General features: G+C 36.2%; 2 protein-coding genes across 7 annotated transcripts in view; one reads left to right on the forward strand and one right to left on the reverse strand.

Annotated features, from left to right (window-relative positions):
* The window catches only part of tln1 (talin 1), a 1,269,505-nt gene that overhangs the window by 853,499 nt on the left and 394,125 nt on the right, over positions 1-21,881 (forward strand). The gene's annotated exons all lie outside the window — the stretch shown is intronic.
* sh2d4a (SH2 domain containing 4A) overlaps positions 1-21,881 on the reverse strand; it is a 209,872-nt gene that overhangs the window by 172,787 nt on the left and 15,204 nt on the right. For 2 of the 6 annotated variants that reach the window (XR_015500768.1, XR_015500767.1), the window contains exons 5-9: positions 21,044-21,188; positions 17,593-17,740; positions 14,566-14,915; positions 6,968-7,098; positions 6,126-6,343 (exon numbers count right to left, since the gene is read on the reverse strand). Coding sequence is in view for 2 of the 6 variants with exons in the window: in XM_087270146.1 (XP_087126272.1) it covers positions 6,126-6,343; positions 6,968-7,098; positions 14,566-14,755; positions 17,593-17,740; positions 21,044-21,188 (832 nt within the window). In the remaining 4 variants the exon portion in view is untranslated. Of the gene's footprint in view, positions 1-482; positions 6,344-6,967; positions 7,099-14,565; positions 14,916-17,592; positions 17,741-21,043; positions 21,189-21,881 lie in introns of those variants that run through there. The other 4 variants (XM_087270146.1, XM_087270145.1, XR_015500766.1 and 1 more) reach the window with 3 other exon arrangements.

Consider the following 21,881-nt stretch of genomic DNA (forward strand, 5'->3'; position numbering starts at 1 on the left):
GCAGATCAAAAGTGTGAAATAGCCTACTGTAACATCCGCAATAACATAAAATAAATAAATAAATGCAACATTTATGAACACATACAGACCCTCAGAGTCACTGATATATTCTCTATTACAGAAAAACTACACACAGCATACATTTAGTCCTTATTTCGGTGCAAAAACAACATAGCCAGCAGTTAGTGCAAACCTCTCATCTGCAGTGGTGTAATGTAACTAATCACAAGTACTTAAATTACAATAACTGAGTAGTTTTTCTCAGGAATTGTAATTTAGTAAGTAGTTTTAAAAATGTGTACATTTAATTCCCCTTGAGTACATTTTTAGTACAGTATTAATACTTTTACTCCCCTACTTTCCTTCAACCTGCAGTTACTACTTTATTTTTTCTTGTCTATGGGGATCAAAAAGAAATCAGTCCTGTGGGTTCTGTCAATTCAAATTGCAAATAGAAGGCAAATCGCATCATAATGAACTACCTTAAGACATGGGATAGTTATAATTGCAACAAACTGGAAGCATTAAATGTTCAAGAAAATTACCAAAAACTTTAAACACATTGCCCTAGAGACGGTTTAGATCAGGAGTGCTCAACCCTGTTCCTGGAGATCGACCTTCCTGCAGATTTTAGTTGCAACCCATATCAAACACACCTGCCTGTAATTATCAACTGCTGTTCAGGTCCTAATTAATTGGTTCAGGTGTGTTTGATCAGGGTTGGAGCTGAACTATGCAGGAAAATAGTTCTCCAGGAAAAGGGTTGAGCACCACTGGTTTAGATGCATGTCACTGATAAGAAGATGATGGATGTTTACTGTATGATGGCCTTAAACACCCAGCAGGCACAGTTGCAATACTCGATTAATAAATGTCAGCATTTGATGTCAATATGATGTTGGGTTAAGATGTTGACGTTGGATTTTGGTCACTTTCTAACAATGTAAAATCGACCAAATATCAACATTATTTGTCTTAATTATTAGACATCAAAATAACGTTGTCCTTAGATGTTAGCTAGACATTGAATTTTGGTCAGCTGACATCACAACCTAAATATATCCTAATATTAACGTCTTATGATGTTGAGTGGCTGCTGGGCAGTAACTAAATGCACTACAGAATGTTACGTTTACACACACATGCACAAATGACATGTAAGTGCATCAGCTTTTAGCAGCGTAATACTCACTACTCGAGTACTTTTGAAAGGGCTACTTTTTACTCATACTTTGAGTAATATTTACAACAGATACTTTTACTCTACTTGCACTACATTTTTAGGCAAGTAAAGGTACTTTTACTTGAGTTTGATTTTTCAGTACTCTTTCCACCACACCTCTCATCTGTGTCTTTAATCTTCATCAGCACACGTAACCTCTTCTTAGAAAGTAATTCCATCATTCCGAGTTCATAATAGTCCAAAAGGTGATGATAACAGTTAAACATGGCAGTTTGTTCATGTTTTAGGTTGCTAAAGCATCATTTGCTGCTGTTTTTTACGGCTTCTCTTTATAGAACGCTTCACTCGCACATTAAGACTGGCTCGTAAAACAACAACAGGATACAGCAGATTTTGTTCTTCTTTGTGGCTGTTCTTTAAGACGACGACAAGGTTTGTTTGAGCTTGGGTCGACCATGGCTTGTTATTATATGTATATATTATTACGGGGTAATGTCTCGGCTGTGCTTTTAAAAATGGCGTTTTCTTAGTTTTTTTATCCTCCTGCTTGTGTGAGTGACGTATCTCTGTAAACTAATAGCATTCAACAGCGCGTCTAGCTCCACCTTATGGTAGCCTATGCAAAGGGTGACCAAAAAGTGGTACGGTACGGTTCGCTTTTAGGTACCCTTTGACAGTGGAAACAGCCATAAAAGTGTACTGAACCGAACCGTACCTTACCACTCAGTGGCCATAATTAATAAAAAGACTTGGTTAGAATTAATCAGCGTGCTCTATTGTGAAGTAGATGCAACTTTCTTAATATGCATTATATACAGTCGCTTCGAAGACCAACCATAATTCAAATAAGTGGAAGAAGAAGAATTGTTTGGAGAAATGGGTCGTCAGTGTTTCGTTTATAAATGTGCCACAATGAAGGTTTTGTTTCCATTACCCCGTGATGAGAGCACAGCTTGCGTGTGGGCCCACATGTGTGGATCTTCTAACCGGCAACAAAAATATGCTTGTAAGGAACATTTTTTACCAGAGAGCTTTTTGAATCTAGAAATGCTGAAGTCTGGATTTGCCACTCATCTTTTTTTAAAAAAAAGATGCAGTTCAAGTTGGTTTTGATTTCCTGTCTCTACAAATTTGGTGTGTGATAAATGCTCTTTGTTTATGTTTATTCAGATGGCAAAGTTAGTTAGTATAATCAGCAGTACTCTTTCAGTTTTTAAAGACACACCTTAGTCAAAATGATTTAGTTTACAGAAAAATCCCTACAATATTACGAACTGGAAATCATCCACTTCCAGCTCTAAGATCTACTGTAAATTCTGCTCTCCGAATCACTGTCTATCTCCACTGCGTCTGTGTCTGGGTTGCAACATGTAATGAAACTCCCCTTTTCATGCAAACCCTTCCCTCTTTCGCTGCTGGGGGGTGTGTGGGGGGGGGGGGGGCTAATCGTAAACAGGGCATTACAGTGTACAAACATCCCTCCAGTGACTCGTGCTGTAAACGGCGTATGGTATGTTATGTCACTTTCTTTTCTTTTGTGTCTTGTGTATGGAATGTGCTCAGCGTGGCCTATTTTAATCATAATGACTTCACCCTGCAAGCTGGTTCACTCTCCTCCTATGACTGGCATGCAAGTACTGCAGATGCGAGACGCCATTGCAGTGGTCATCATCATCATCACGCTAAAGTTAATATAAATCTCTTTTAATATACATATTTTTATACATGTATAAAAACCTCATAAGCCTTTTCTGATATTTTTAGACCAGCTTCAAAGTCATTGAAAGGGTTAGTTGACCTAAAAAGGGACATTATATTATTAAATACTCATCCTCATGTGTTTTCGAACACAAATTAAGATGATTCAGATGAAATCTGAGAGTTCCCTCTCTCAACAACATGGTTCTCGACTTGTTTAAAGTACAGAAAAATCTCAAAAAAAAACATCCTCAAAATATGCCTTCAGTGGTTCAGCTGCAATGATGAGGCATGAGTTACTAATATAATTTTCATTTTTGGGTGAACGATCACACTAAAGCAGCCAGCTAAAAGAGCAAACCTGTTCAAAAACAAGACATCACAGCTTATCAAATATCCCTCCAGTGACTCGTGCTGTAAACGGCGTATGGTACGTTATGTCACTTCTCTTTCTTTTGTTTCTCGTGTATGGAATGTGCTCAGCGTGGCCTATTTTAATCATAATGACTTCACTGGTTATGTGACATTGGAACTGAGGCATCTAAGCTGTGTCTGACTGTTGTCTCTGATTAATCAGACTTTTTACATTTTATTTACAGGCAATGAATGTACAAATGTGTGGTCAGGTAACTGGCCCTGGATGAATTGATTTGTCTGCTATTTCCTAGCATAGTAGCTACTTGTAGTCATCTTTGGACAGCAATGCTGAATGAAGATTCGAGAAGGGCATCTTTTGGTAAAGCGAATGGCTGTAAAGCTTAAGTGGCTCAGGAAGCCTTATTTTGCCATCACTATCTATGACTGGTAAACCTGCCATTTCTATCAAAGACACTAGAAAAAGTTGTATCTGCCCAACTATGATCCTTCCTACAGAGAAACATTATTTGTCAAAAATTCCAATCTGGATTCTTTTACCTCTCTCTCTCTCTCTTAGTGTTATTGGACCTCGGTGCTGCATTTGATACAATCACTCATAATGTTCTCCTTGATAGGCTTGAAAATGATGTTGGTATTACAGGAACTGCATTGGCCTGGTTCAGGTCTTATCTATCTGAACGGTATCAATTTGTATCAGTTAATGAAGAGGCATCATACTGTACAGATCAAAAAGTACACTGTGGGGTACCTCAAGGTTCAGTTCTTGGTCCCTTACTTTTTACACTATATATACACGTCACCGCTAGGCGATATCATTAAAAAACACGGAGTTAGCTTCCACTGTTGTGCTGATGATACACAACTTTATATCTCCTCTCAACCTGATAATATGTACAAATTTCAAAATTTACAGATTGTATAGCTAATATTAAAAATTGGTTGACTAATAACTTTTTATTACTAAATTCAGATAAAACTGCTTCTTGGACCCAAAAACCTCACACGCAAAAACCAATGACACTGTCTAGGCCTTGATGGAGTCTCAGATCAGTCCTCATCTTCAGTCGAAAATTTTGGGGTTTTGACAAGATACCAAAATAAAGAAGCTTTATTTTTATGTTTTGTGTCCTTGTCCAGTGGCGCCTGCAGCCATACGGCTTGACGCATTCACTGTTTGTACCTACCATGAGAGGGAGGGAATTAATGCCGCTTTTTAATTTATTTATTACATAATTTAAATTGATTATTAAACCGTATACACTACAATATATTGACAAATCAAGAAAGAACGAGAATAAATAAAGGCCATGTTTGTGTGTTTTAAAGTGTGTATGTACTTGCATGGTGGGAGATGGGTAAAAAAAATCTTTAGTTTTGCTGACGGTTTTTCCTCACCTAAAAATTACTAATTACTAAAATTCATTCAGATAGCTATTGTTTAAAACAAGGTTCAAAATGAGTAAACACTCTTTAAAACAGATAAACCTAATTGAGACATTTGCCAAAATGCCTAAAACTGATGATACAAATACTGATCTCCCGCACGGAGTGGTGACTTCAGTCTCATCAGCACCTAAGCCGGGGGAACTGTCTCTTTCATCAGACAGGTCAGCAGCGCAGCCTCCTCACATGCAACGGCTACCATTCAAGGTGTTTTAATCCATTTTATCTGACAGACTGGCATATATAAGCAGACATCTCCATTCTCACAACTAGTTTGAGTTTTCTCACCCTTCCAACCGAATTTGTTCCACCGAGGTAATGTGGGAACATGTTCAGTGCTGTTGCGAATACTTTGTAAAGGCTTGTCCTGCTCATTCAAATCACTTGATTAAATGAATTCAATTGTAATTTAACGGCGCAACATGGAAAAAACAGCTTAATACAGGCTTCTCTGAAACTGAGTATATCACTTTAATTTTATTTAGGCTAGATTATTATTTTATTTGACAATCCAGTTCGTGCTTTGGTATTGTTGAAGCATAGCGGATTTGTTTTGAAGCACTTCACCTCAAATGGTTTTCGTTCTTCTATTGTATCTAGAAGATAACTGACCAAGAAAAATAGTTAAACAAAGAGACAAACTATATACGAAATTCGTTTTATAAAAAGATATTTTTTCCAAGAAAATATATATTTTTGTTTGAGCCCGTTTACTACTCAACTGTGCAGGTGGATGATTTTCGGTCAGTGTAAAGTAAGGATTTAATTATTGCTTCACTAATTGTATTGTATCACAATCTTCTGTCATATATTTGCAATTTTTTAATATGTCTTAATTTTAAAGATTACGTCTCGAGCATCTGATTTTTCCTTTGTGCTGATGTGCTTTTATTACATTTAGATTTCAAAGAAAACATATTAATTTTAAAAAGGAAACAAATAAATGACAAAAGGAAACAAATAAATGTCATAACGAATATCCTTAATGTAGCCTTTGACAGTAAGCATCAGTGTTTCTTGATATGATTGGGGTAAGGGGAAGGGGACGGGGCGGGGCAGTGCTGGATTTGTGAGTACCTTCGAATAAAATCCTGCAGGCACCCCTGTCCTTGTTATTGTGTCAGATTGCACGCCTATCATAGCAGGCTACCCAATATGGTAAATATTGGTAAATAGATTATATGTATATAGTTTTTCACATGTATGTATATATATTTTAAGTCACAAAACTGTCCGCAAATTTCCGCCACAAAATCAGTCATTTTTATCATGAAAAATCACCAAAAAATAAAAAAATAAAAAAATTCCCAAAAACTAGGGGGTCTGTAAACTGTACGAGTGTAATCGTACAAATTCATTCGAATTAGCCGCTAAATCAAAAAGTTATGAATTGCCGTGAGATTGCGTTGGTACAGCACATTACCTGATGATACTCCACTAGTTCACTGAGGGAGCTGAATTTGATCTGGTCTCCCAGCAGCATGTAGCAGTTCTCCGAGGAGTCAATCAGCAGGTGTTTGATTCCATCCTTGAATCGGTAGGAAAGCACATATCCAAAGATCCTCTCACTGACGCGCACCAGGAAAAGCCCGGGCTCACCACCGCTCAGCAGTTCCTCTGCCTGCTCACGGGAGATTATACCTGTAGATAAAATCAGATCATGCTATCGGTTGTAGGACATCTCTATATACTGTATTAACTTGATATAGACTAATTCAATAGCTCTGTTTGGAAAGACAGGAAGGGTCTACAAAATTTGAAGAATCTATTATTTGAGCCCTGGGTGCCCTGGTGAGCGCTTTTACAATGTGGATCGTCTCAAAGCAGCTTCACATAAATGGTCATAGTAACTGGAACAGTGTAGTTCAGTTTTTAGTGTTTAAGTTCAGTTCAGTTTAGCTCAGTTCAGTGTGATTTAAAATCATTACTGAGAGTTCATTTTTAGTCATTTACCTTCTTGATCTGTAGCTTTTCATTTATTTATAATTGAGTAAAGACTGCAGAAACTTTTTCTTGTTTCAGTTTCATCATTCTGTTAAATACAAAAGAAGATATTAAAAAAAAATGTTGGAAAATTTTTACTTTCATAGTAGGAAAAGCAAATATTAGAGAAGTCAAAGGTTGCAGGTTTCTAACATTCCTTAACATATCTTCCTTTGTGTTCAATGTAGGTCAAGGGTAAGTAAGTAAATGATGGCAGAATTTTAATTTTGTTATTGTGTGCTTTAAGAAACAATTCTGGATTCTGCCTAAATTGATTCTCACCGTGAAACCATGTGGCGATCCGGCTTTGATCGCGCTGAAACCCTGCTCTGAGGGGCAACTGTTCCTCCTTAAACCAACGAATAATATGCTCTCGACTGGACGTTGACAGTGAGCGCCGCATACCGCCCTTCCTGCCAGACAGAACAGAAGAGACAAACTGGATCAAATCCCAGATCATCAACCATGAAGCCATGTAAAGATATTTCCTGTAACCCGCCTGAGACTTTGTTCTCCACATTCAGTTCATATTTGGTCTGTTAAACATATTTACTGTACATAACAAGAGAACTAGAAGCGGCTTTGCACAACAGATGATGCGTTGAGAGGAAATCAGTGTCAAAACACATAATTACACAGCCTGCAGTACCACATTCCTGAGATGAATGAGTCTTGAATAAAAAGAGGTGACAGATATGATGAATATATCTTTATTATTAGCACTAGAGAGATAGGTGGGGATCAAGATAGAGATTTGTTTACCCTGTTTTACCAGAGTGTACTTAGATTACTGATTATTAAATAGATTAGTATACCCTTTGATATGTTTATTTATATTAAATACAGAGAAAATTCCAAGTACACTGCAAGGTTTTAAATCAAAATACTCTCTTAACACTGATCATTAAAAATCCATACTTAAATTGACATATCAAACTTAATTCAAGTAAACGCATTAAGCATTATTAGTAGAAGACTGTGATGTCGTCCACAAAAAAATTTAACAGCAAAAACTGGTGTTAAATGTTTTATAATAAAGTCCAGAATAAATTAATTTTTATCAAAATTATCCCAATGTAATGTAATGTATAATTTGTTTAATGCCATGTCAGCAACCAAAGCTATTTTCATGGCAAGAATACTTTAATAATAAATATACAACAAAAAACAAAATAAATAAATTGAATAAGATTTTAGTGTTACTACATGATAAAAAAATCATTATTTTTTCTGCTGTCACTGCATGTCCTTAATAGAGTTCATTTCATAAAAAATCCTTCTGGAAAAATTAAAAACAGGACAGTACAAATGTGTTTTACAGTAAGGGGAGTTAAAACCCTCTTTCGATCTACCTCCTAATTAAAAAATAAAAAATAAAAAAGCACCGAGATGGGTGTGGAGCGCTGAGAGCAGAGGAAGGAGTGAACGTGGTCGGCAAAGCAGGGGAAAAAGAAGGAAGCGAACAACTGTAGTCAGCTTACAAAATGAGACACAAACCGTGAGATGAGGCATGATTTTAGTTTACAAAGTTAAAATGCACAAAAATAAAAAGTAATTTAATGTCCTGCTACATCTGTTATTCGTAGTTTTTATATACACATAACCACAATTTGTTACATGTAATGTGTATTTATATAGCACATTTATTGTGTATGGCCATACACCCAAAGCGCTTCACAATTATGATGGGGAGTCTCTCCACACCCCCACCAGTATGCAGCATCCACTTGGATGGTGCGACGGCAGCCACAGTGCCAGTGCGTTCACCACACCAGGAGAGACAGTGATAGAGCCAATTCAGTGGATGGGGATGATTGGGAGGCCATGATGGGTAAGGGCCAATGGAGGGAATTTGGCCAGGACCTACTTTTTTTTGAGAAGTGCCATGGGATTTTTAATGAGCACAGAGAGTCAGGACCTTGGTTTAACGTCTCTTCTGAAAGACGGCACCCACTGACAGTATGGTGTCCCCATCATTTTTAGTGGGGCATTAGGACTCACACAGACCACAGGTTGAGCGCCCCCTGCTGGCCTCACTAACGCCACTTCCAACAGCAACCTAGTTTTCCCATGTGGTCTACCATCCAGGTACTGACCAGGCTCTAGCTTCAGCGAGTAACCAGTCTTGGGCTGCAGGGTGATATGGCTGTGGCTATATGCATCATTGTAAGATAATCATGTTTATATAAACACTATAAATGAAGAGGACTTCTCTCCTCCTCAATCCCAAAGTCTGAATGCAGACACAGTGGATAGCAGTGCAGAAGGTCTTTTGCCCTGTCTATTTCAACCAGTAGCCCTGCTGGTATCTTTAAAATCTAGAGGATTTTAAACGTGTGCGAACACAGCAGCATGGATAAGCGCTGTGTCTGAATGGTAACGAACTCAATTGATAAAGGACAAAGTCCGTCATTCCCTACAAAAATGCTTGCTGCAAACCAACAGAACCCCGGGGAAAAACATGCAACAAACCCAGTGGATCATGGAAACAAACACATTCGACCCAGTCATTGGGTCTCACAGCTTGGCAGTCTGACTAGCATTCAGAAAGCAGATGCTCTCATGAATAACTAAGAAGCAGGGTCTTCTCAAAGGATAAGAAAACTCTGCTATGAATAATAATGAGAAAAACTGACACGTCATCACTATACTAGCAGATTTGCGCTACGTCACCGATTTTGATTTCGCCCCCAATATTTTTTTAAACCCGGAAGATGAAATTAGCTGACAAAAGCTCAAAATTGTCCAGTTTTTCCCCACAATTAAAGCTAAGATGTGCTAACGTCGTCTTAAATGATCCTCAACACATACAAATTTGTTAAAATCTCAAAAAAGTACTCCAGGGTGTCTTGAACCCTGAAAAAGGCGAACGAGTCAGACCATTTGCTCTATATGTTAAATTTCTGTCTGTCAAAACCAAGTTTGACCTGCCAAATCTCATCAGTTGACTGCGTGAGACCAATCGAGGATCAAAACATGATCTCTATGGACAGAAATTTTAAATGTGGACCAATCACTCACCTTTTTTAAATCTCTAATCATCTTGTTTATTTCCACCCCTTTTCGCAGTGCTGTACGATGACTCAAACTCTAGTTTGCGGCGACATAAGACTTAAAAAAAGTAACTCGTACAATGTTTTCTATTTTTAAAAACAATAATAAAATGGTAGATGAATTCTCTTACGTCAGATAGTATGTTTTCTTGCACAGCTGGATGTTGAACTCATAAAATAATCGTGTGCACTGGCCAAAACTAATTAGCTGAACTTACACCAAAACAACACCCAACAGAGGATTCTACGTGGTCTTAAAACCTTTTTCGAAGGGCTATTTTCATTATTTATAGTATAGCAGTTAAAATAGGACAAATAAGCTCATGTATGGGACAAATTCTGGACGTTTGTCAGGGTGGGGTGGGTCTTTTGAACCACCCAAACCCCCTCCCTGGCTACGGGCCTGTATATAGTGAATATACTAACAAACAAGAATTTGTTTATGAAGAGTTCAGATGCAAAAACCTCTAAAAGCCATTTGAAACTTCCTTTAAAAACGAGCATTTTTTTATCAGGCTCCTGTCTGTAGGTTCAGGAAATTCAAGTTTATGGCAAAGAATACATCCTTTTTAAGGTCTTGAAAATTAAATAACTCAACATAAACATAAGAGTCTGAGAAAAAAAATGCTCAATTCCAATTGTAATATTAGACGGCACTTAGAGGTTTTTGCTTATATTAAATCACATCATGTATTGTAGATGGCATAGATATTAATATAACTTTTATTTCTGATTTTTTGCCGAATCAAATAATCACAGTCCTGCTTGGTTTAATAAGACTGCTTACATGCATGGATTTCGATGCTTTCCTGTTTGTTTTGAAGAAATAGGCACAATAGAGCCAATATGAAAACGATGCGTTATGTAAATACCTTATACACAGCACATACTGTTCATTTATATTTGCATGTCTGAAAGAAAACAACTGTTGATACATACAGTAGCTGTGAAAAGGGAGAACTTTTTGTTGATTCCATGTAAAAATTATACATAAGAGTCTTACGTTTAAGCCCACATGGAATCTGTGCCCGCAGAAATACACAGGAAAATGCAGATTTCTGCACAATTTTGAGCCCGTCATTGATTCTATTTATGTGCTTACAGTTGAAGTCAGAATTATTAGCCCCCTTTGAATTTCTTTTTCTTCTTTAAATATTTCCCAAAAAATATTTAACAGAGCAACGAGATTTTCACAGTATGTCTGATAATATTTTTTCTCCTGGAGAAAGTCTTAATTGCTTTATTTTGGCTAGAATAAAAGCAGTTTTTTTTTATTTTTTATATAATTTTTAAGGTCAAAATTATTAGCCCCTTCAAGCTATTTTTTTCCAGATAGTCTACAGAACAAACAATTATTATACAATAACTTGCATAATTACACTAACCTGCCTAGATTACCTAATTAACTTCTTTAAGCCTTTAAATGTCACTTTAAGCTGTATAGAAGTGTCTTGAAAAATGTCTAGTCAAATATTATTTACTGTCATCATGGCGAAGATAAAATAAATCAGTTATTAGAAATGAGTTATTAAAGCTATTATGTTTAGAAGTGTGTTGAAAAAAATCTCTATGTTAAACAGAAATTGAGGAAAAAATAAATAGGGGCTAATAATTCTGACTTCATCTGTATGTAAACGTGTCTATATATTATTCAGTTTTTATATTAAAGTAATATTGTTGAATAATATGCAATAGTTTATGTACAAAAATATTTAAATTAATATTTTCTATGTCTTTTAGTGGATGTTCACTTGCTAACTGAATGTACATTGTTAACAAATAAATAAATGCTTTTATTTTTATTTTGTGTGTTTTCAACTTCTATACCCACAGATCATTAAACAAAAGTCCCCAGATTCTCTCTGGCCCAGCTCATGGCCTACATCTGACCTTTGTGCAGTTGTCAAAACATGAATGAGCATGAATAAAGTATATTACTTTGAATAATTACCATTAATGAAGCATAACCAGTATTTCCAGAAGAGACTAGCAAGAAAACAATATGCAGTTCACAGTCCATGCTGATGACACGTAGAAGCAGGTGTTGTTTCACTATGCAAGTACATCATAAATGCATGAACTTCAGCTATAGAGCACAGAAAAATTCAAGAATCATCATGACAAGCTTGATGAAATTCTGACAGAAAATAAAACAACTTTTATTTTATTTTATTCTTTCCTATTACAATACTCGGCCAAAACAGAAACCAAATATTCTGGATGCACTTGGCCAAAAACTGAAACCAAAACTGCTTTGTAATAATTAATTATTATTTTATTAAATAATACTAAAAGACTTTTTCATTTTATAAATAACCATATTTTGCTGACAATAAACGAGTCAAGAGGTTTCATTTGGCTAGTGCTGCCATGACAGCACAGTAGAATTATTGCAAGCAGCAGTAACAAGTATACTACATGGTATACTACTGTACATGTTGTCACAGTATGAAGGAAGACAAGTTTAAACACGAATATAGCTGTATAAGGGTGCTTTCACACCTACACTTTTGTTTCGGAACGTATCTCGTTTGCCCAGTTAGCGCGGTTCGTTTGGCATATGTGAACAGGGCAATCGCGCTCTGTTCCGCGCCAAAGTAATCGCTCCGAGATCGCTTGAGTGAGGTGGTCTCGGCTCGATTGAAACGAACCCTGGAGCGGTTCGATTGCAGTGAGAAAGCGATCCGATCCGAGCGCGGTTATATGACAGTGTTTTATGGATATGTAATAGGCTTATGGCTATATAAAGAGAGAATTATGAGTAGGGCAGGAAGTTTCGCGAGTCTCCGGATGCCCGCAAACGAGTGATGATCTCCCGGTAATCTCGCGTCTCTCTCCCAGTCCTCAAATAGGCATCGTTGCGCACCCTTCTCACCCCTCCCCACCGTGTCTCTCCTCAGACACGTCACGCGCGCGCACCCTGTCAATCACCACCAAACCACCACCTCTCCTGACAGCTGAGCGGGACGCTGCAAAATAAACCCTGACGCTCTGACCAATGTAAGGAGAGTTTACTCGCACGTGACTTGTTTTAGCTCTTTTGGTCCAATTAGAAACTTTGCAGTGTGAAAGCGAACCGCTCCAAGAGCAAAGAGCAACAATGTAACAATTTTAATCTCTGTTTCGGAACAACTGAATCGATTCACAGGTGTGAAAGCACCCTAAGACTGAAGGGCTAAATTCTGCAAAAACAACTGTCCTGGATGTCCTTGATTTATTCTCTTATTAATTCTTTCATGAGCGAAATATCATTAATATCTACAATATTGGCTATTTTGAACTTTAACTGCAGCCCGCACACAAGCTAGTCACAGTGCTCTTGCTTTTGGTCGACACAACAACAAACGGCCAAGCCATCAAAAAGAATGGGTTTCAGAGCACATCACTTTCTATGTCTGGTGTGAAAGTCACTTCAGACCATGCAGTGACTATGAAGCACAGCCTTTTTCATCTCATATTCATTTATTTATTAATTTTCGGCTTAGTCCCTTTATTAATCTGGGGTCGCCACAGCGGAATGAACCGCCAACTTTTCCAGCATATGTTTTATGCAGCTCATGCCATTCCAGCTGCAACCCATCACTGGGAAATCAACTTATATTTTTGTTTTTGTCTTGAAAAAGGCATTTTTTGGCAAACTTTTTTTTCTTTAAATTTGAAAAAACTTTTTCAGTTTTGGAGTGAAATGTTCAACTTCTACTCTGTGGTTTATTCTTGTGACCTCGCTCCTGATCCAGCAATCGCTGTTTTTGGTTGGTCTAACTCACTTTGTTGGTTCAGTCATCAGTTTAAAAAAGCTGACCAATATGGAATGGTGTTAGCTAAAAAAATATTCTTTGTTTATGGAAAAAGGCATCGAAACCACTTTTTAAATCCTGAATTTTGTAATTTTCTAACACTTCACATTTCAAGAGTCCCCACCTAGATATGCTTAGCGTTAATAGCAGGTTTGGCTTGCTGTCCCGGGAGAGAGCCCGGAGACACTTACGCCAAAGGCTCCCGCCCAGTCAATAGGCATATAAGGGGATCCTAGATCAGGTAGGTCTCGAGAGCCCCCCGTTAGAAAAGGGAGGAAAAGGAAAACGAAGGGATTCTTCCAAAACGAAGCCATTTATAGTAAGCTTGGGTCACTCTGATTGGATTATTACTTATTTCAGATGAGAAGCCAGGCGTGCTCAATCATATCGCGTGCTCCTCTCGAAATTAGTTTGTGAAAATTCACTTAGATAACATCTGATAACATTGCTGGTTTCGATGCCACCTGGAAACCCTATTTTAATGAACTGACAAATGCCTAGGATAACAGTTTAAAGGTATAACCCTGTCATCGTCTGCAAGATGACCATATTGCCTGTGCCCACTGGCCTAGATATACATGTGTAACATTGTTGACCCATGTATAATCCTGGAGGAACTGATGTAATAATAGTTTTAAAATCTTTTTTTTCTGACATTTGTTTTTTTTTTTGTTGCTTTTGCTTTTTTGTCTTTATAAATGTTTTTGCTTTTTTGTATTGCTGTGTTGCTTTAAGAAAATAAAAATATAATATAAAAAAACTGTGTAAAAAAAAGTTTCAAAAGAATGAACTGTATAAAATAGATTCCTCACAGAATTAATAGAACATAACTTGCTAGTTAAAATGCTTTTACAGACAGAACATGTGGGAGGATCTTCTCCAAGTATTAAAAACTTGTGTGTCATCCTGAAGTGACCGATTCTACAATGGGTAAAAACAATCTGGTCCCACCGGTTGGAGAATATATATACCTTTCTTTTATTATTATGAACAACACTGGCTCTGATGTGAACCATATGACATGACTCACCGATTAATAGCATTGCTGGTGTTTCTGGGTTTGGGTTTAGGTGGAGTTGCTGGATTTGAGTTGGCAAAGGCTTTTGTCATGGCCGCTACACGTCCTCTCTCTAGAGCTTTGACTGAGCGTCTGCGATGATCCTCGATTGTCTGTTTGGCGAGAGATCGTCTGCGCATGTCTGCAGCTTTAGACTTCTGCACTAAAACCACATGCAAAAATCACACTGGTTATTCTTATTATATATGCATCAGGGAGAACAGAACACCAGAAAGAGAACTACTGACAACAACACTTCCCTTTTCAGACAAATATCATAAAGCCTGTTAGGATCCCCCTTGCCCCAATTATGATTCTTGTTACTGTAACAAAAATATATCACCAAGTATTAAAAGTATGGATCACATATTAGATTTACAGTACAAACATTTTTTTTTCCAAATTCACATACATAGGGTTTTTCACAGTGTATTCACAAAACAATCAAAGATCGGATTCCCAAAATTGTAGGAATAAATGAAATGATATATTACTAAAAAATTTCCATTAATAAAAAATGGAAGTTACATTAATGATTTAAGGACATTATAAGAAACAAGAAAATCAATACACTTATAATTGTTTTGCATATCATCAAAAAGAAACGGATAAAATTAATTTGTTGCTTTTCAGTTACAACTCAATTGTGTACTTTTTTTTGTCATATTGTGGCACCCAGTCAACCCTTTTTTTAATTTTTTTATTTATTTATTTTTTATTACCTAAACTATGTACACATGGAACTATGAGGATGGCATTTTTAGGATCTTAAATGTACAATATTTAAAATACCTTATGTTCTTCTTTCTGTCTTTCGGTTATTTTTTCTCTCATTACTAGTAATAATACAAAAAAATAAACAAAATAAAATTCACATCTTTCTAACTATTCATTCATTCTATAATAAATCTGGTCTTAACGGCAGAATATAATCTACCCATTTCCTCCATGTCTCAATAAACTCCTCAGTCTGTAGACGACGGTTCATTGTTAGCCTCTCCGTCTTATAGATTTCATAAATTATGTCAAACCAGTCACTAATTTGAGGTATTTCAAGCGGTAACCATTTTTTGGTTATAGCATTTTTTACAGGCTATCAGCAAAATTTTCAGCAGTTTTTTGTCAGATTTTTCTTCTAACATAGGATTTTTTTAGGCCTAAGTATAAAGTTGAGGAAGAAAAATCGATGGGGATATAGAATATATTTTCTAAACATTTATGAATGTCTTGCCAAAATGCCTGGATTTTTAAACATTTCCAGAAAATATGTGAATGATTTGCTTTATTTGAGCCACATAATCTCCAGCAGACTGCCTTTTTGTATAAATGTGTCTTTTGCTCAGGGATGACGAAAAAACGAATGATGTTTTTCCAACCAAATTCCCTCCAGACTGAGGATGATGTTGATTTCCACTGTGTTTTAAAAATTATTTTCCACTCTTTCTCAGTAATTTCAATTTATTTTTTATATAATATGTGTTCTCTAATTTATTGTCTTGTAGACTTTTATACAACAAAAATTTTAACTAAAAAAGATGTAGTAGTGTAATGACGATACTGAAAATTGACAAAAAAAAAAAAGATAACAAATAATGAGATTATTTTTGTGGAATTGCAGTAATGAGAAAGTAAGAGTATTTTGGGTGACAAAACAAACAAGGAGATATATATTTTGTAAAAATTTTCTGTTAATATAATACATTTACAACTTGCTTTTCAATGTTCTCTGGACAGTTTGAAACAAGAAATTACATTAAAAAAAACATTAAATGAACATCCAAATCAAATATTTCATGTTTCAGAAAAACATCTAACGCGTTCAGAACATTGAGGGTTCATCCCTGTGCCCTAATCATCATGTTCCCTTCCAAGGGGTTTCGAAATGTTCGCTGTTGACATTGTAACATAAGTACATGTTCACTGTTAGCTCAATTAATTGCTTTAAGAAAAAAAAACTTGACAAGTGACAAGTTGAACTTTTAAGTTGACTTAAAATTCAGCAAACTACAGTATGTGAAAAATGTGAAAATTAAGTCAATAGGTTTAACTGTCACCGTCTCGCTACCGGGACACTTAAGATAACTTCACTATATGTCAGTCTAATCCTAATCATGATTCTATCATGAATCATGATGCCTATATCTTCTAAATAAATATTTTACCATATTTCAATACAATATATTTTATAATATGTCACCTATTGGACTGTTTGCAGTTACATTTTTAAAGTCTAAACCTAAGTCAGTCATGACAAACTATATATGATTTCAAAGCTTAAAATGTCTATTTTTTGATGGTTTAATTGATTTTAAGGAATTATTACTGAGCAACAGTTATTTATTTATTTGCAACAGGAGTATTGATCAGAGCATTACTTTGCTACAGCAAACCACCTGTAAATAATTTATGTCTTAAGAGAATCAATTTTAATGAAACACCACAAAACACTGTCCAAACTGTGTTGAACCCTTTTAAATAAAATAAAAATTGTACATCTGTCTAAAATGAGACTAAGCTTATATCTATATAGCAAAGTGTTGAAGATTGGCGTTCATTTAAGTCCTAGGTCTCAAACTCAATACCTGGAGGGCCGCAGCTTTGGACAGTTTTGCTTTAACCCTAATCAAACATAGCTGATCTAGTAATGTCTAGTGGTCTTGAACACCTAGACTAGTTGGATCAGCTGTGCTTAATTAGGGTTGGAGCAAAACTGTGCAGAGCTGTGGCCCTCCAGGAATTGAGTTTGAGACCTATGAAGTTGAACATGCCATTTTCATGTCTATGTTCAAAAAGTGGGGGTTGCAGTTAAGGGGTTTTAATCACTTTCTACAAATAAAGTCAACTAATGGATTATTCAGAGATCCACCTGAATGTCCAGTACAGTAATGCAGATCATAAATGGGTAGTACATGTAACAAATACAAGTTAAAATATAACAATAAATAATAAACTCATAAGAAAATAAGGTGTAGTGTTCAGCACTGATGAGGTTTGTCTTACATGTCTCCTTCCAGTCCTTATCCTCCTCCTCTAGTGTGTTTTTGCTGCTCTGCACCTCCTTTAGGCACTGGTAAATCTGCTGTTTCCTCTCCTGCTCCAGCCTCCTCAGCTCCTCCTCAGCCTTACGCCTCTCCTCCTGCTCCATTTTCTGAGCAAAAACAAGCATCCAGAGACAGTGCAAATTCAGGGTCAAATTTAACAAATACACACCACAAATAAACTTAAAAGGAGAAAAAGGGAACAAAGGGTAACAAAAAAAAGCCCCTGCAATAAGTAAAGTATTAGTTTACACAAAATATAAATTAAGTTATTAATTACTAAAACCCCCTGACACCTTTATTAATCTTTAGAATACAATTTAAGGTATTTCAGGTGAAATGTGAAAGCTCCCTCAAACTCCATACACAACAATGGTTTTGACTCGAGCAGAAAGGAACCAAAAGCATCCTCGAAACAGACCACACACCTGCAGTGGTTCATTCAAAATCATATCATGTCAATTGTGCTCATATAAAACAGGAATAATGTCTTTATTCAACAGTTTCTCTCCTCAGTGTGAGTACAGGGTGTGCACCACATTCATGAGCACTGAGCACTGATGCATACCCTGGATGCCCATGACCAACTTTGAAACAAAGCACACATTTTATGAGAACCTGCACTGTAAAAAAAAAAAAAAAAGAAAAGAAAAAAAAGTTGACTCAACTTAAAATTGTAAGGCTTGGTTAAAACTTTACAAAAGGTCCAAACATCATCTGTATGTGCTCGTCATGGGATTCTACTGTGCAAAGTAGTCCACAGAGTTCACTGGTCTTAGTGTAAACTGGCTCGCGTGTTCACTGCTACAGATTTAAACTGTGACAAATGTCACTCCGAACCTGCAAATCTACTTCACATGTTTTGGACCTATCCAGCTTCGTTTCCTTCTTGGGAGTCTGTTTTTGATTCATTTTCAGTAATTACATTTATTAAAATTGATCCATCTCCGTTAATTGGCCTGTTTGAAATTATTCGTCAATACACACACACACACACACACGCAAACGCACGCACACACACACACACACACATATATATATATATATATATACATATATATATATATATATATATATATATATATATATATATATATATATATATATATATATACACACACACACACATACATACACAGTTGAAGTCAGAATTATTAGCCTTCCTTTGGATTTTTTTTCTTTTTTAAATATTTCCCAAATGATGTTCAACAGAGCAAGGAAATGTTCACAGTATGTCTGATAATATTTCTTTTTCTAGAGAAAGTCTTATTTGTTTTATTTTGGCTAGAATAAAAGCAATTATAAATTTTTTAAACACCATTTTAGGGAAAAAATTATTAGCCCCTTAAGGCTATTTTTTTCTTCGATAGTCTACAGAACAAACCATCATTATACAATAACTTGCCTAATTACCCTAACCTGCCTAGTTAACCTAATTAACCTAGTTAAGCCTTTAAATGTCACTTTAAGCTGTATAGAAGTGTCTAGAAAAATATCTAGTAAAATATTATTTACTGTCGTCATGGCAAAGATAAAATAAACTAGTTATTATTAGTTATTAAAACTATTATGTTTAGAAATGTGTTGAAGAAATCTTCTCTCCGTTAAACAGAAATTGGGGAAAAAAATAAACAGGGGGTCTAATAATTCAGGAGGAAATCATGTTATTTTTTTATTTTTTCATAAATCACACTTTGATTATATACAGCTACACAGCTAACATGAAACAGACTGATATTTCCTAGTTCCTCTGAAAGGCCCTCTGATTCCCTCTGCAGCGATTCGTGGATCAGCTCCACGTCATGCCCGTACAAGCATGCGCTTTTCTGCTGTGTAAACAGTCAGTCAACCTCCTGCCTGCTCTCTAAAATAAAATCTGACATGTGTCTGTAACGAGTGAAAATGGGGTGCGACTCATTTAAGAGACATCGCTATTGCGTGTGTCTGTGTGAATGTGTGAACTTTCTGTATATGTGTGTAACATTTATGCGGGACTTTCTTTTTCTTTTTCTCTGATGCTCGGATTAAGTTATTTTCTGTAATATATCGTCACACTGTTTACAGAAGAATAAAACACAAGATGTGGGATGAGACCTGTGTGAGCCTTGATTTATTTTTCTGCTGCTATGAGTCAGGTGAGCTATTGTGTATTTTTTAACTCAACGCGTTACACAACGTCTTTCACATATATCCGGAATATGCAGGTGTAAGTAATATGAATCATCCACATATCTTTTGCAACTTCATAATCTGAGATGTAAAACACATAGAAAAGCTGCCTAAAAGGAAACAATGCAAAGTCGCGCACATACATAGAGAAAGGCTGCACACGCCGGTGAAGTATGTGTGTGTGTGTGTGTTTACAGCAGTTTGACTGATAAATATGAATTTGTAGCTAAATCATTTGTGGTGGAAAACAGCATTACCCATTGTTTACATCGGTGCTACAGCATACCGTTAACGCTAGACACTGTACATGTCATGATCCATTTTAACAAATAAAAACACTTACAGGTTGTAGTTCACAGCTTCTGCTTTGAGGAGATTTTAACCGAATCCAGCACTGAACTAGGAGAGATTCTGGACCTGTGTTTTGTCAAATCATGCTTGCTGTGTGTTTTATAATTCTCTGGAACATAATTAATATTGAACTGTAAGCACTTCTCTTTGTGTCGTGTCCTTTGGAAGCCCAAATACAGAAACAGATGAAGCTCTGTGGAAATAGGACCGCATTTTAGCTCTCTCTCTGTAACGTTACAGCGCCTCTGGCCACAGCCCTTAGCTGTGTGTGTGCGGTAAAAGTACGTTTGTGATCTCACAAGGCCCGCAAGCATTTTTTTGTAGTCCCCAAAATTCGTTCATTGTAGGCTTTGCTAAGCTAACTCTGTAAAAACCAAGGTCTCCCTTTGCATTGAACTTTGAGCTTTTTACATTCACAGATGCTGTTTATGTTCACACAGCTACATTACACATCAAATAAAGTTTAAAATATGAAATCATAGTGGACCACCCCTTTAATAAATTGTATTGAAAACATTTTTAAAGAAGCTTTTTGTAAATATCTGCTTGATAATTTTATGTACCATAATTAAATAATCTTTAGGGACTAATTTAATAAGACTAAAGGCATAATATGTCAAATAACTTCGTTAAAATACACAAAAAAAGTCCAGTAGGATGACCACAACTCCCATGATTCTATGCTTAGTCATGGTGTTATCAAACTATGCCTTTGTTTGTTATGAACGTGTGCCCTCTTGGGGGGGGGGGGTCAAATTACATATTAATAATGCAAATTACAATGAATGTGCCTCTAATTATTCATCACATTCTGTAATTAATGAGGTTAAAAAACAATATCAATTGACAGCTACTGATTGTTACTGTTTGTCATAGGTGTGAGTCAGCAGTACCTTGAGTTCCTCCTCTGCTTTTCTCTGTTGAAGAGCCTCAGCCTGTTTGGCTTTCTGCTGGACTTCCTGATCTGACAATACAACCTGCTCCAGTTCAAGATATATTCCAGAGAAACACTTCTCCAGCTCTGCTGCTTTCTTAACCCTTGGCAATTGTAAGAGAAAACAACATAGAAACCACATATGCATAGGTTATGAGAGGTAGCTGACTACTCACAGAACAGAAAAATGCTGCTATGAAAAGAGGCCATGAAGGTCAGTGAGAACATTCTATGTAACACGCCAGGTAAATTCCTTCACATTTGCATACTCACATACAGCACAAAAGAAATTCCTTTTTCTTACTGTCTGTCTAGTATGGTTTGTGGAAGGTTTTCCAAGACAAACAGGTTTCTTCACCTATTTTCCATTATATGAAACTAAGCCAAATATCAATTTGGACTTGGGCCCATATTTTATGATATTATTGTGGCTGTGACATGATAACAAAATGTTTCTACTTGAATCCCCTTATTACTGTAAACAGAAGCCTCTTCAGCTTTACTTCTGCCCTTTTGCTCAGTGCAGTTATCTACAGCACATATTGCATCATGGGAATAGCAACCATATGTTTGTTGAACAGATTTACACAAAAGCAGTTTAATAATTAAAAAAAATGCTATTTTAACTTCAGTCTAATAGTTTTATTGAAAAAAACATAAGGAGGAAGTAGCATAGTAGAAACAGTATTGGAGCACTGTGCTGCAACATTCCATTAAACCGGTAAAATATTTAACCAGTGTTGACAGAGTCGATCACTTTGTAGTTCATGCCAAGCAATACATTTTCAGTCAAATAA

The sequence above is a fragment of the Danio rerio genome, chromosome 10 (assembly GCF_052040795.2).
Source record: "Danio rerio strain M-AB ecotype USA chromosome 10, GRCz13ab, whole genome shotgun sequence".
In the NCBI taxonomy this organism is placed as follows: domain Eukaryota; kingdom Metazoa; phylum Chordata; class Actinopteri; order Cypriniformes; family Danionidae; genus Danio; species Danio rerio.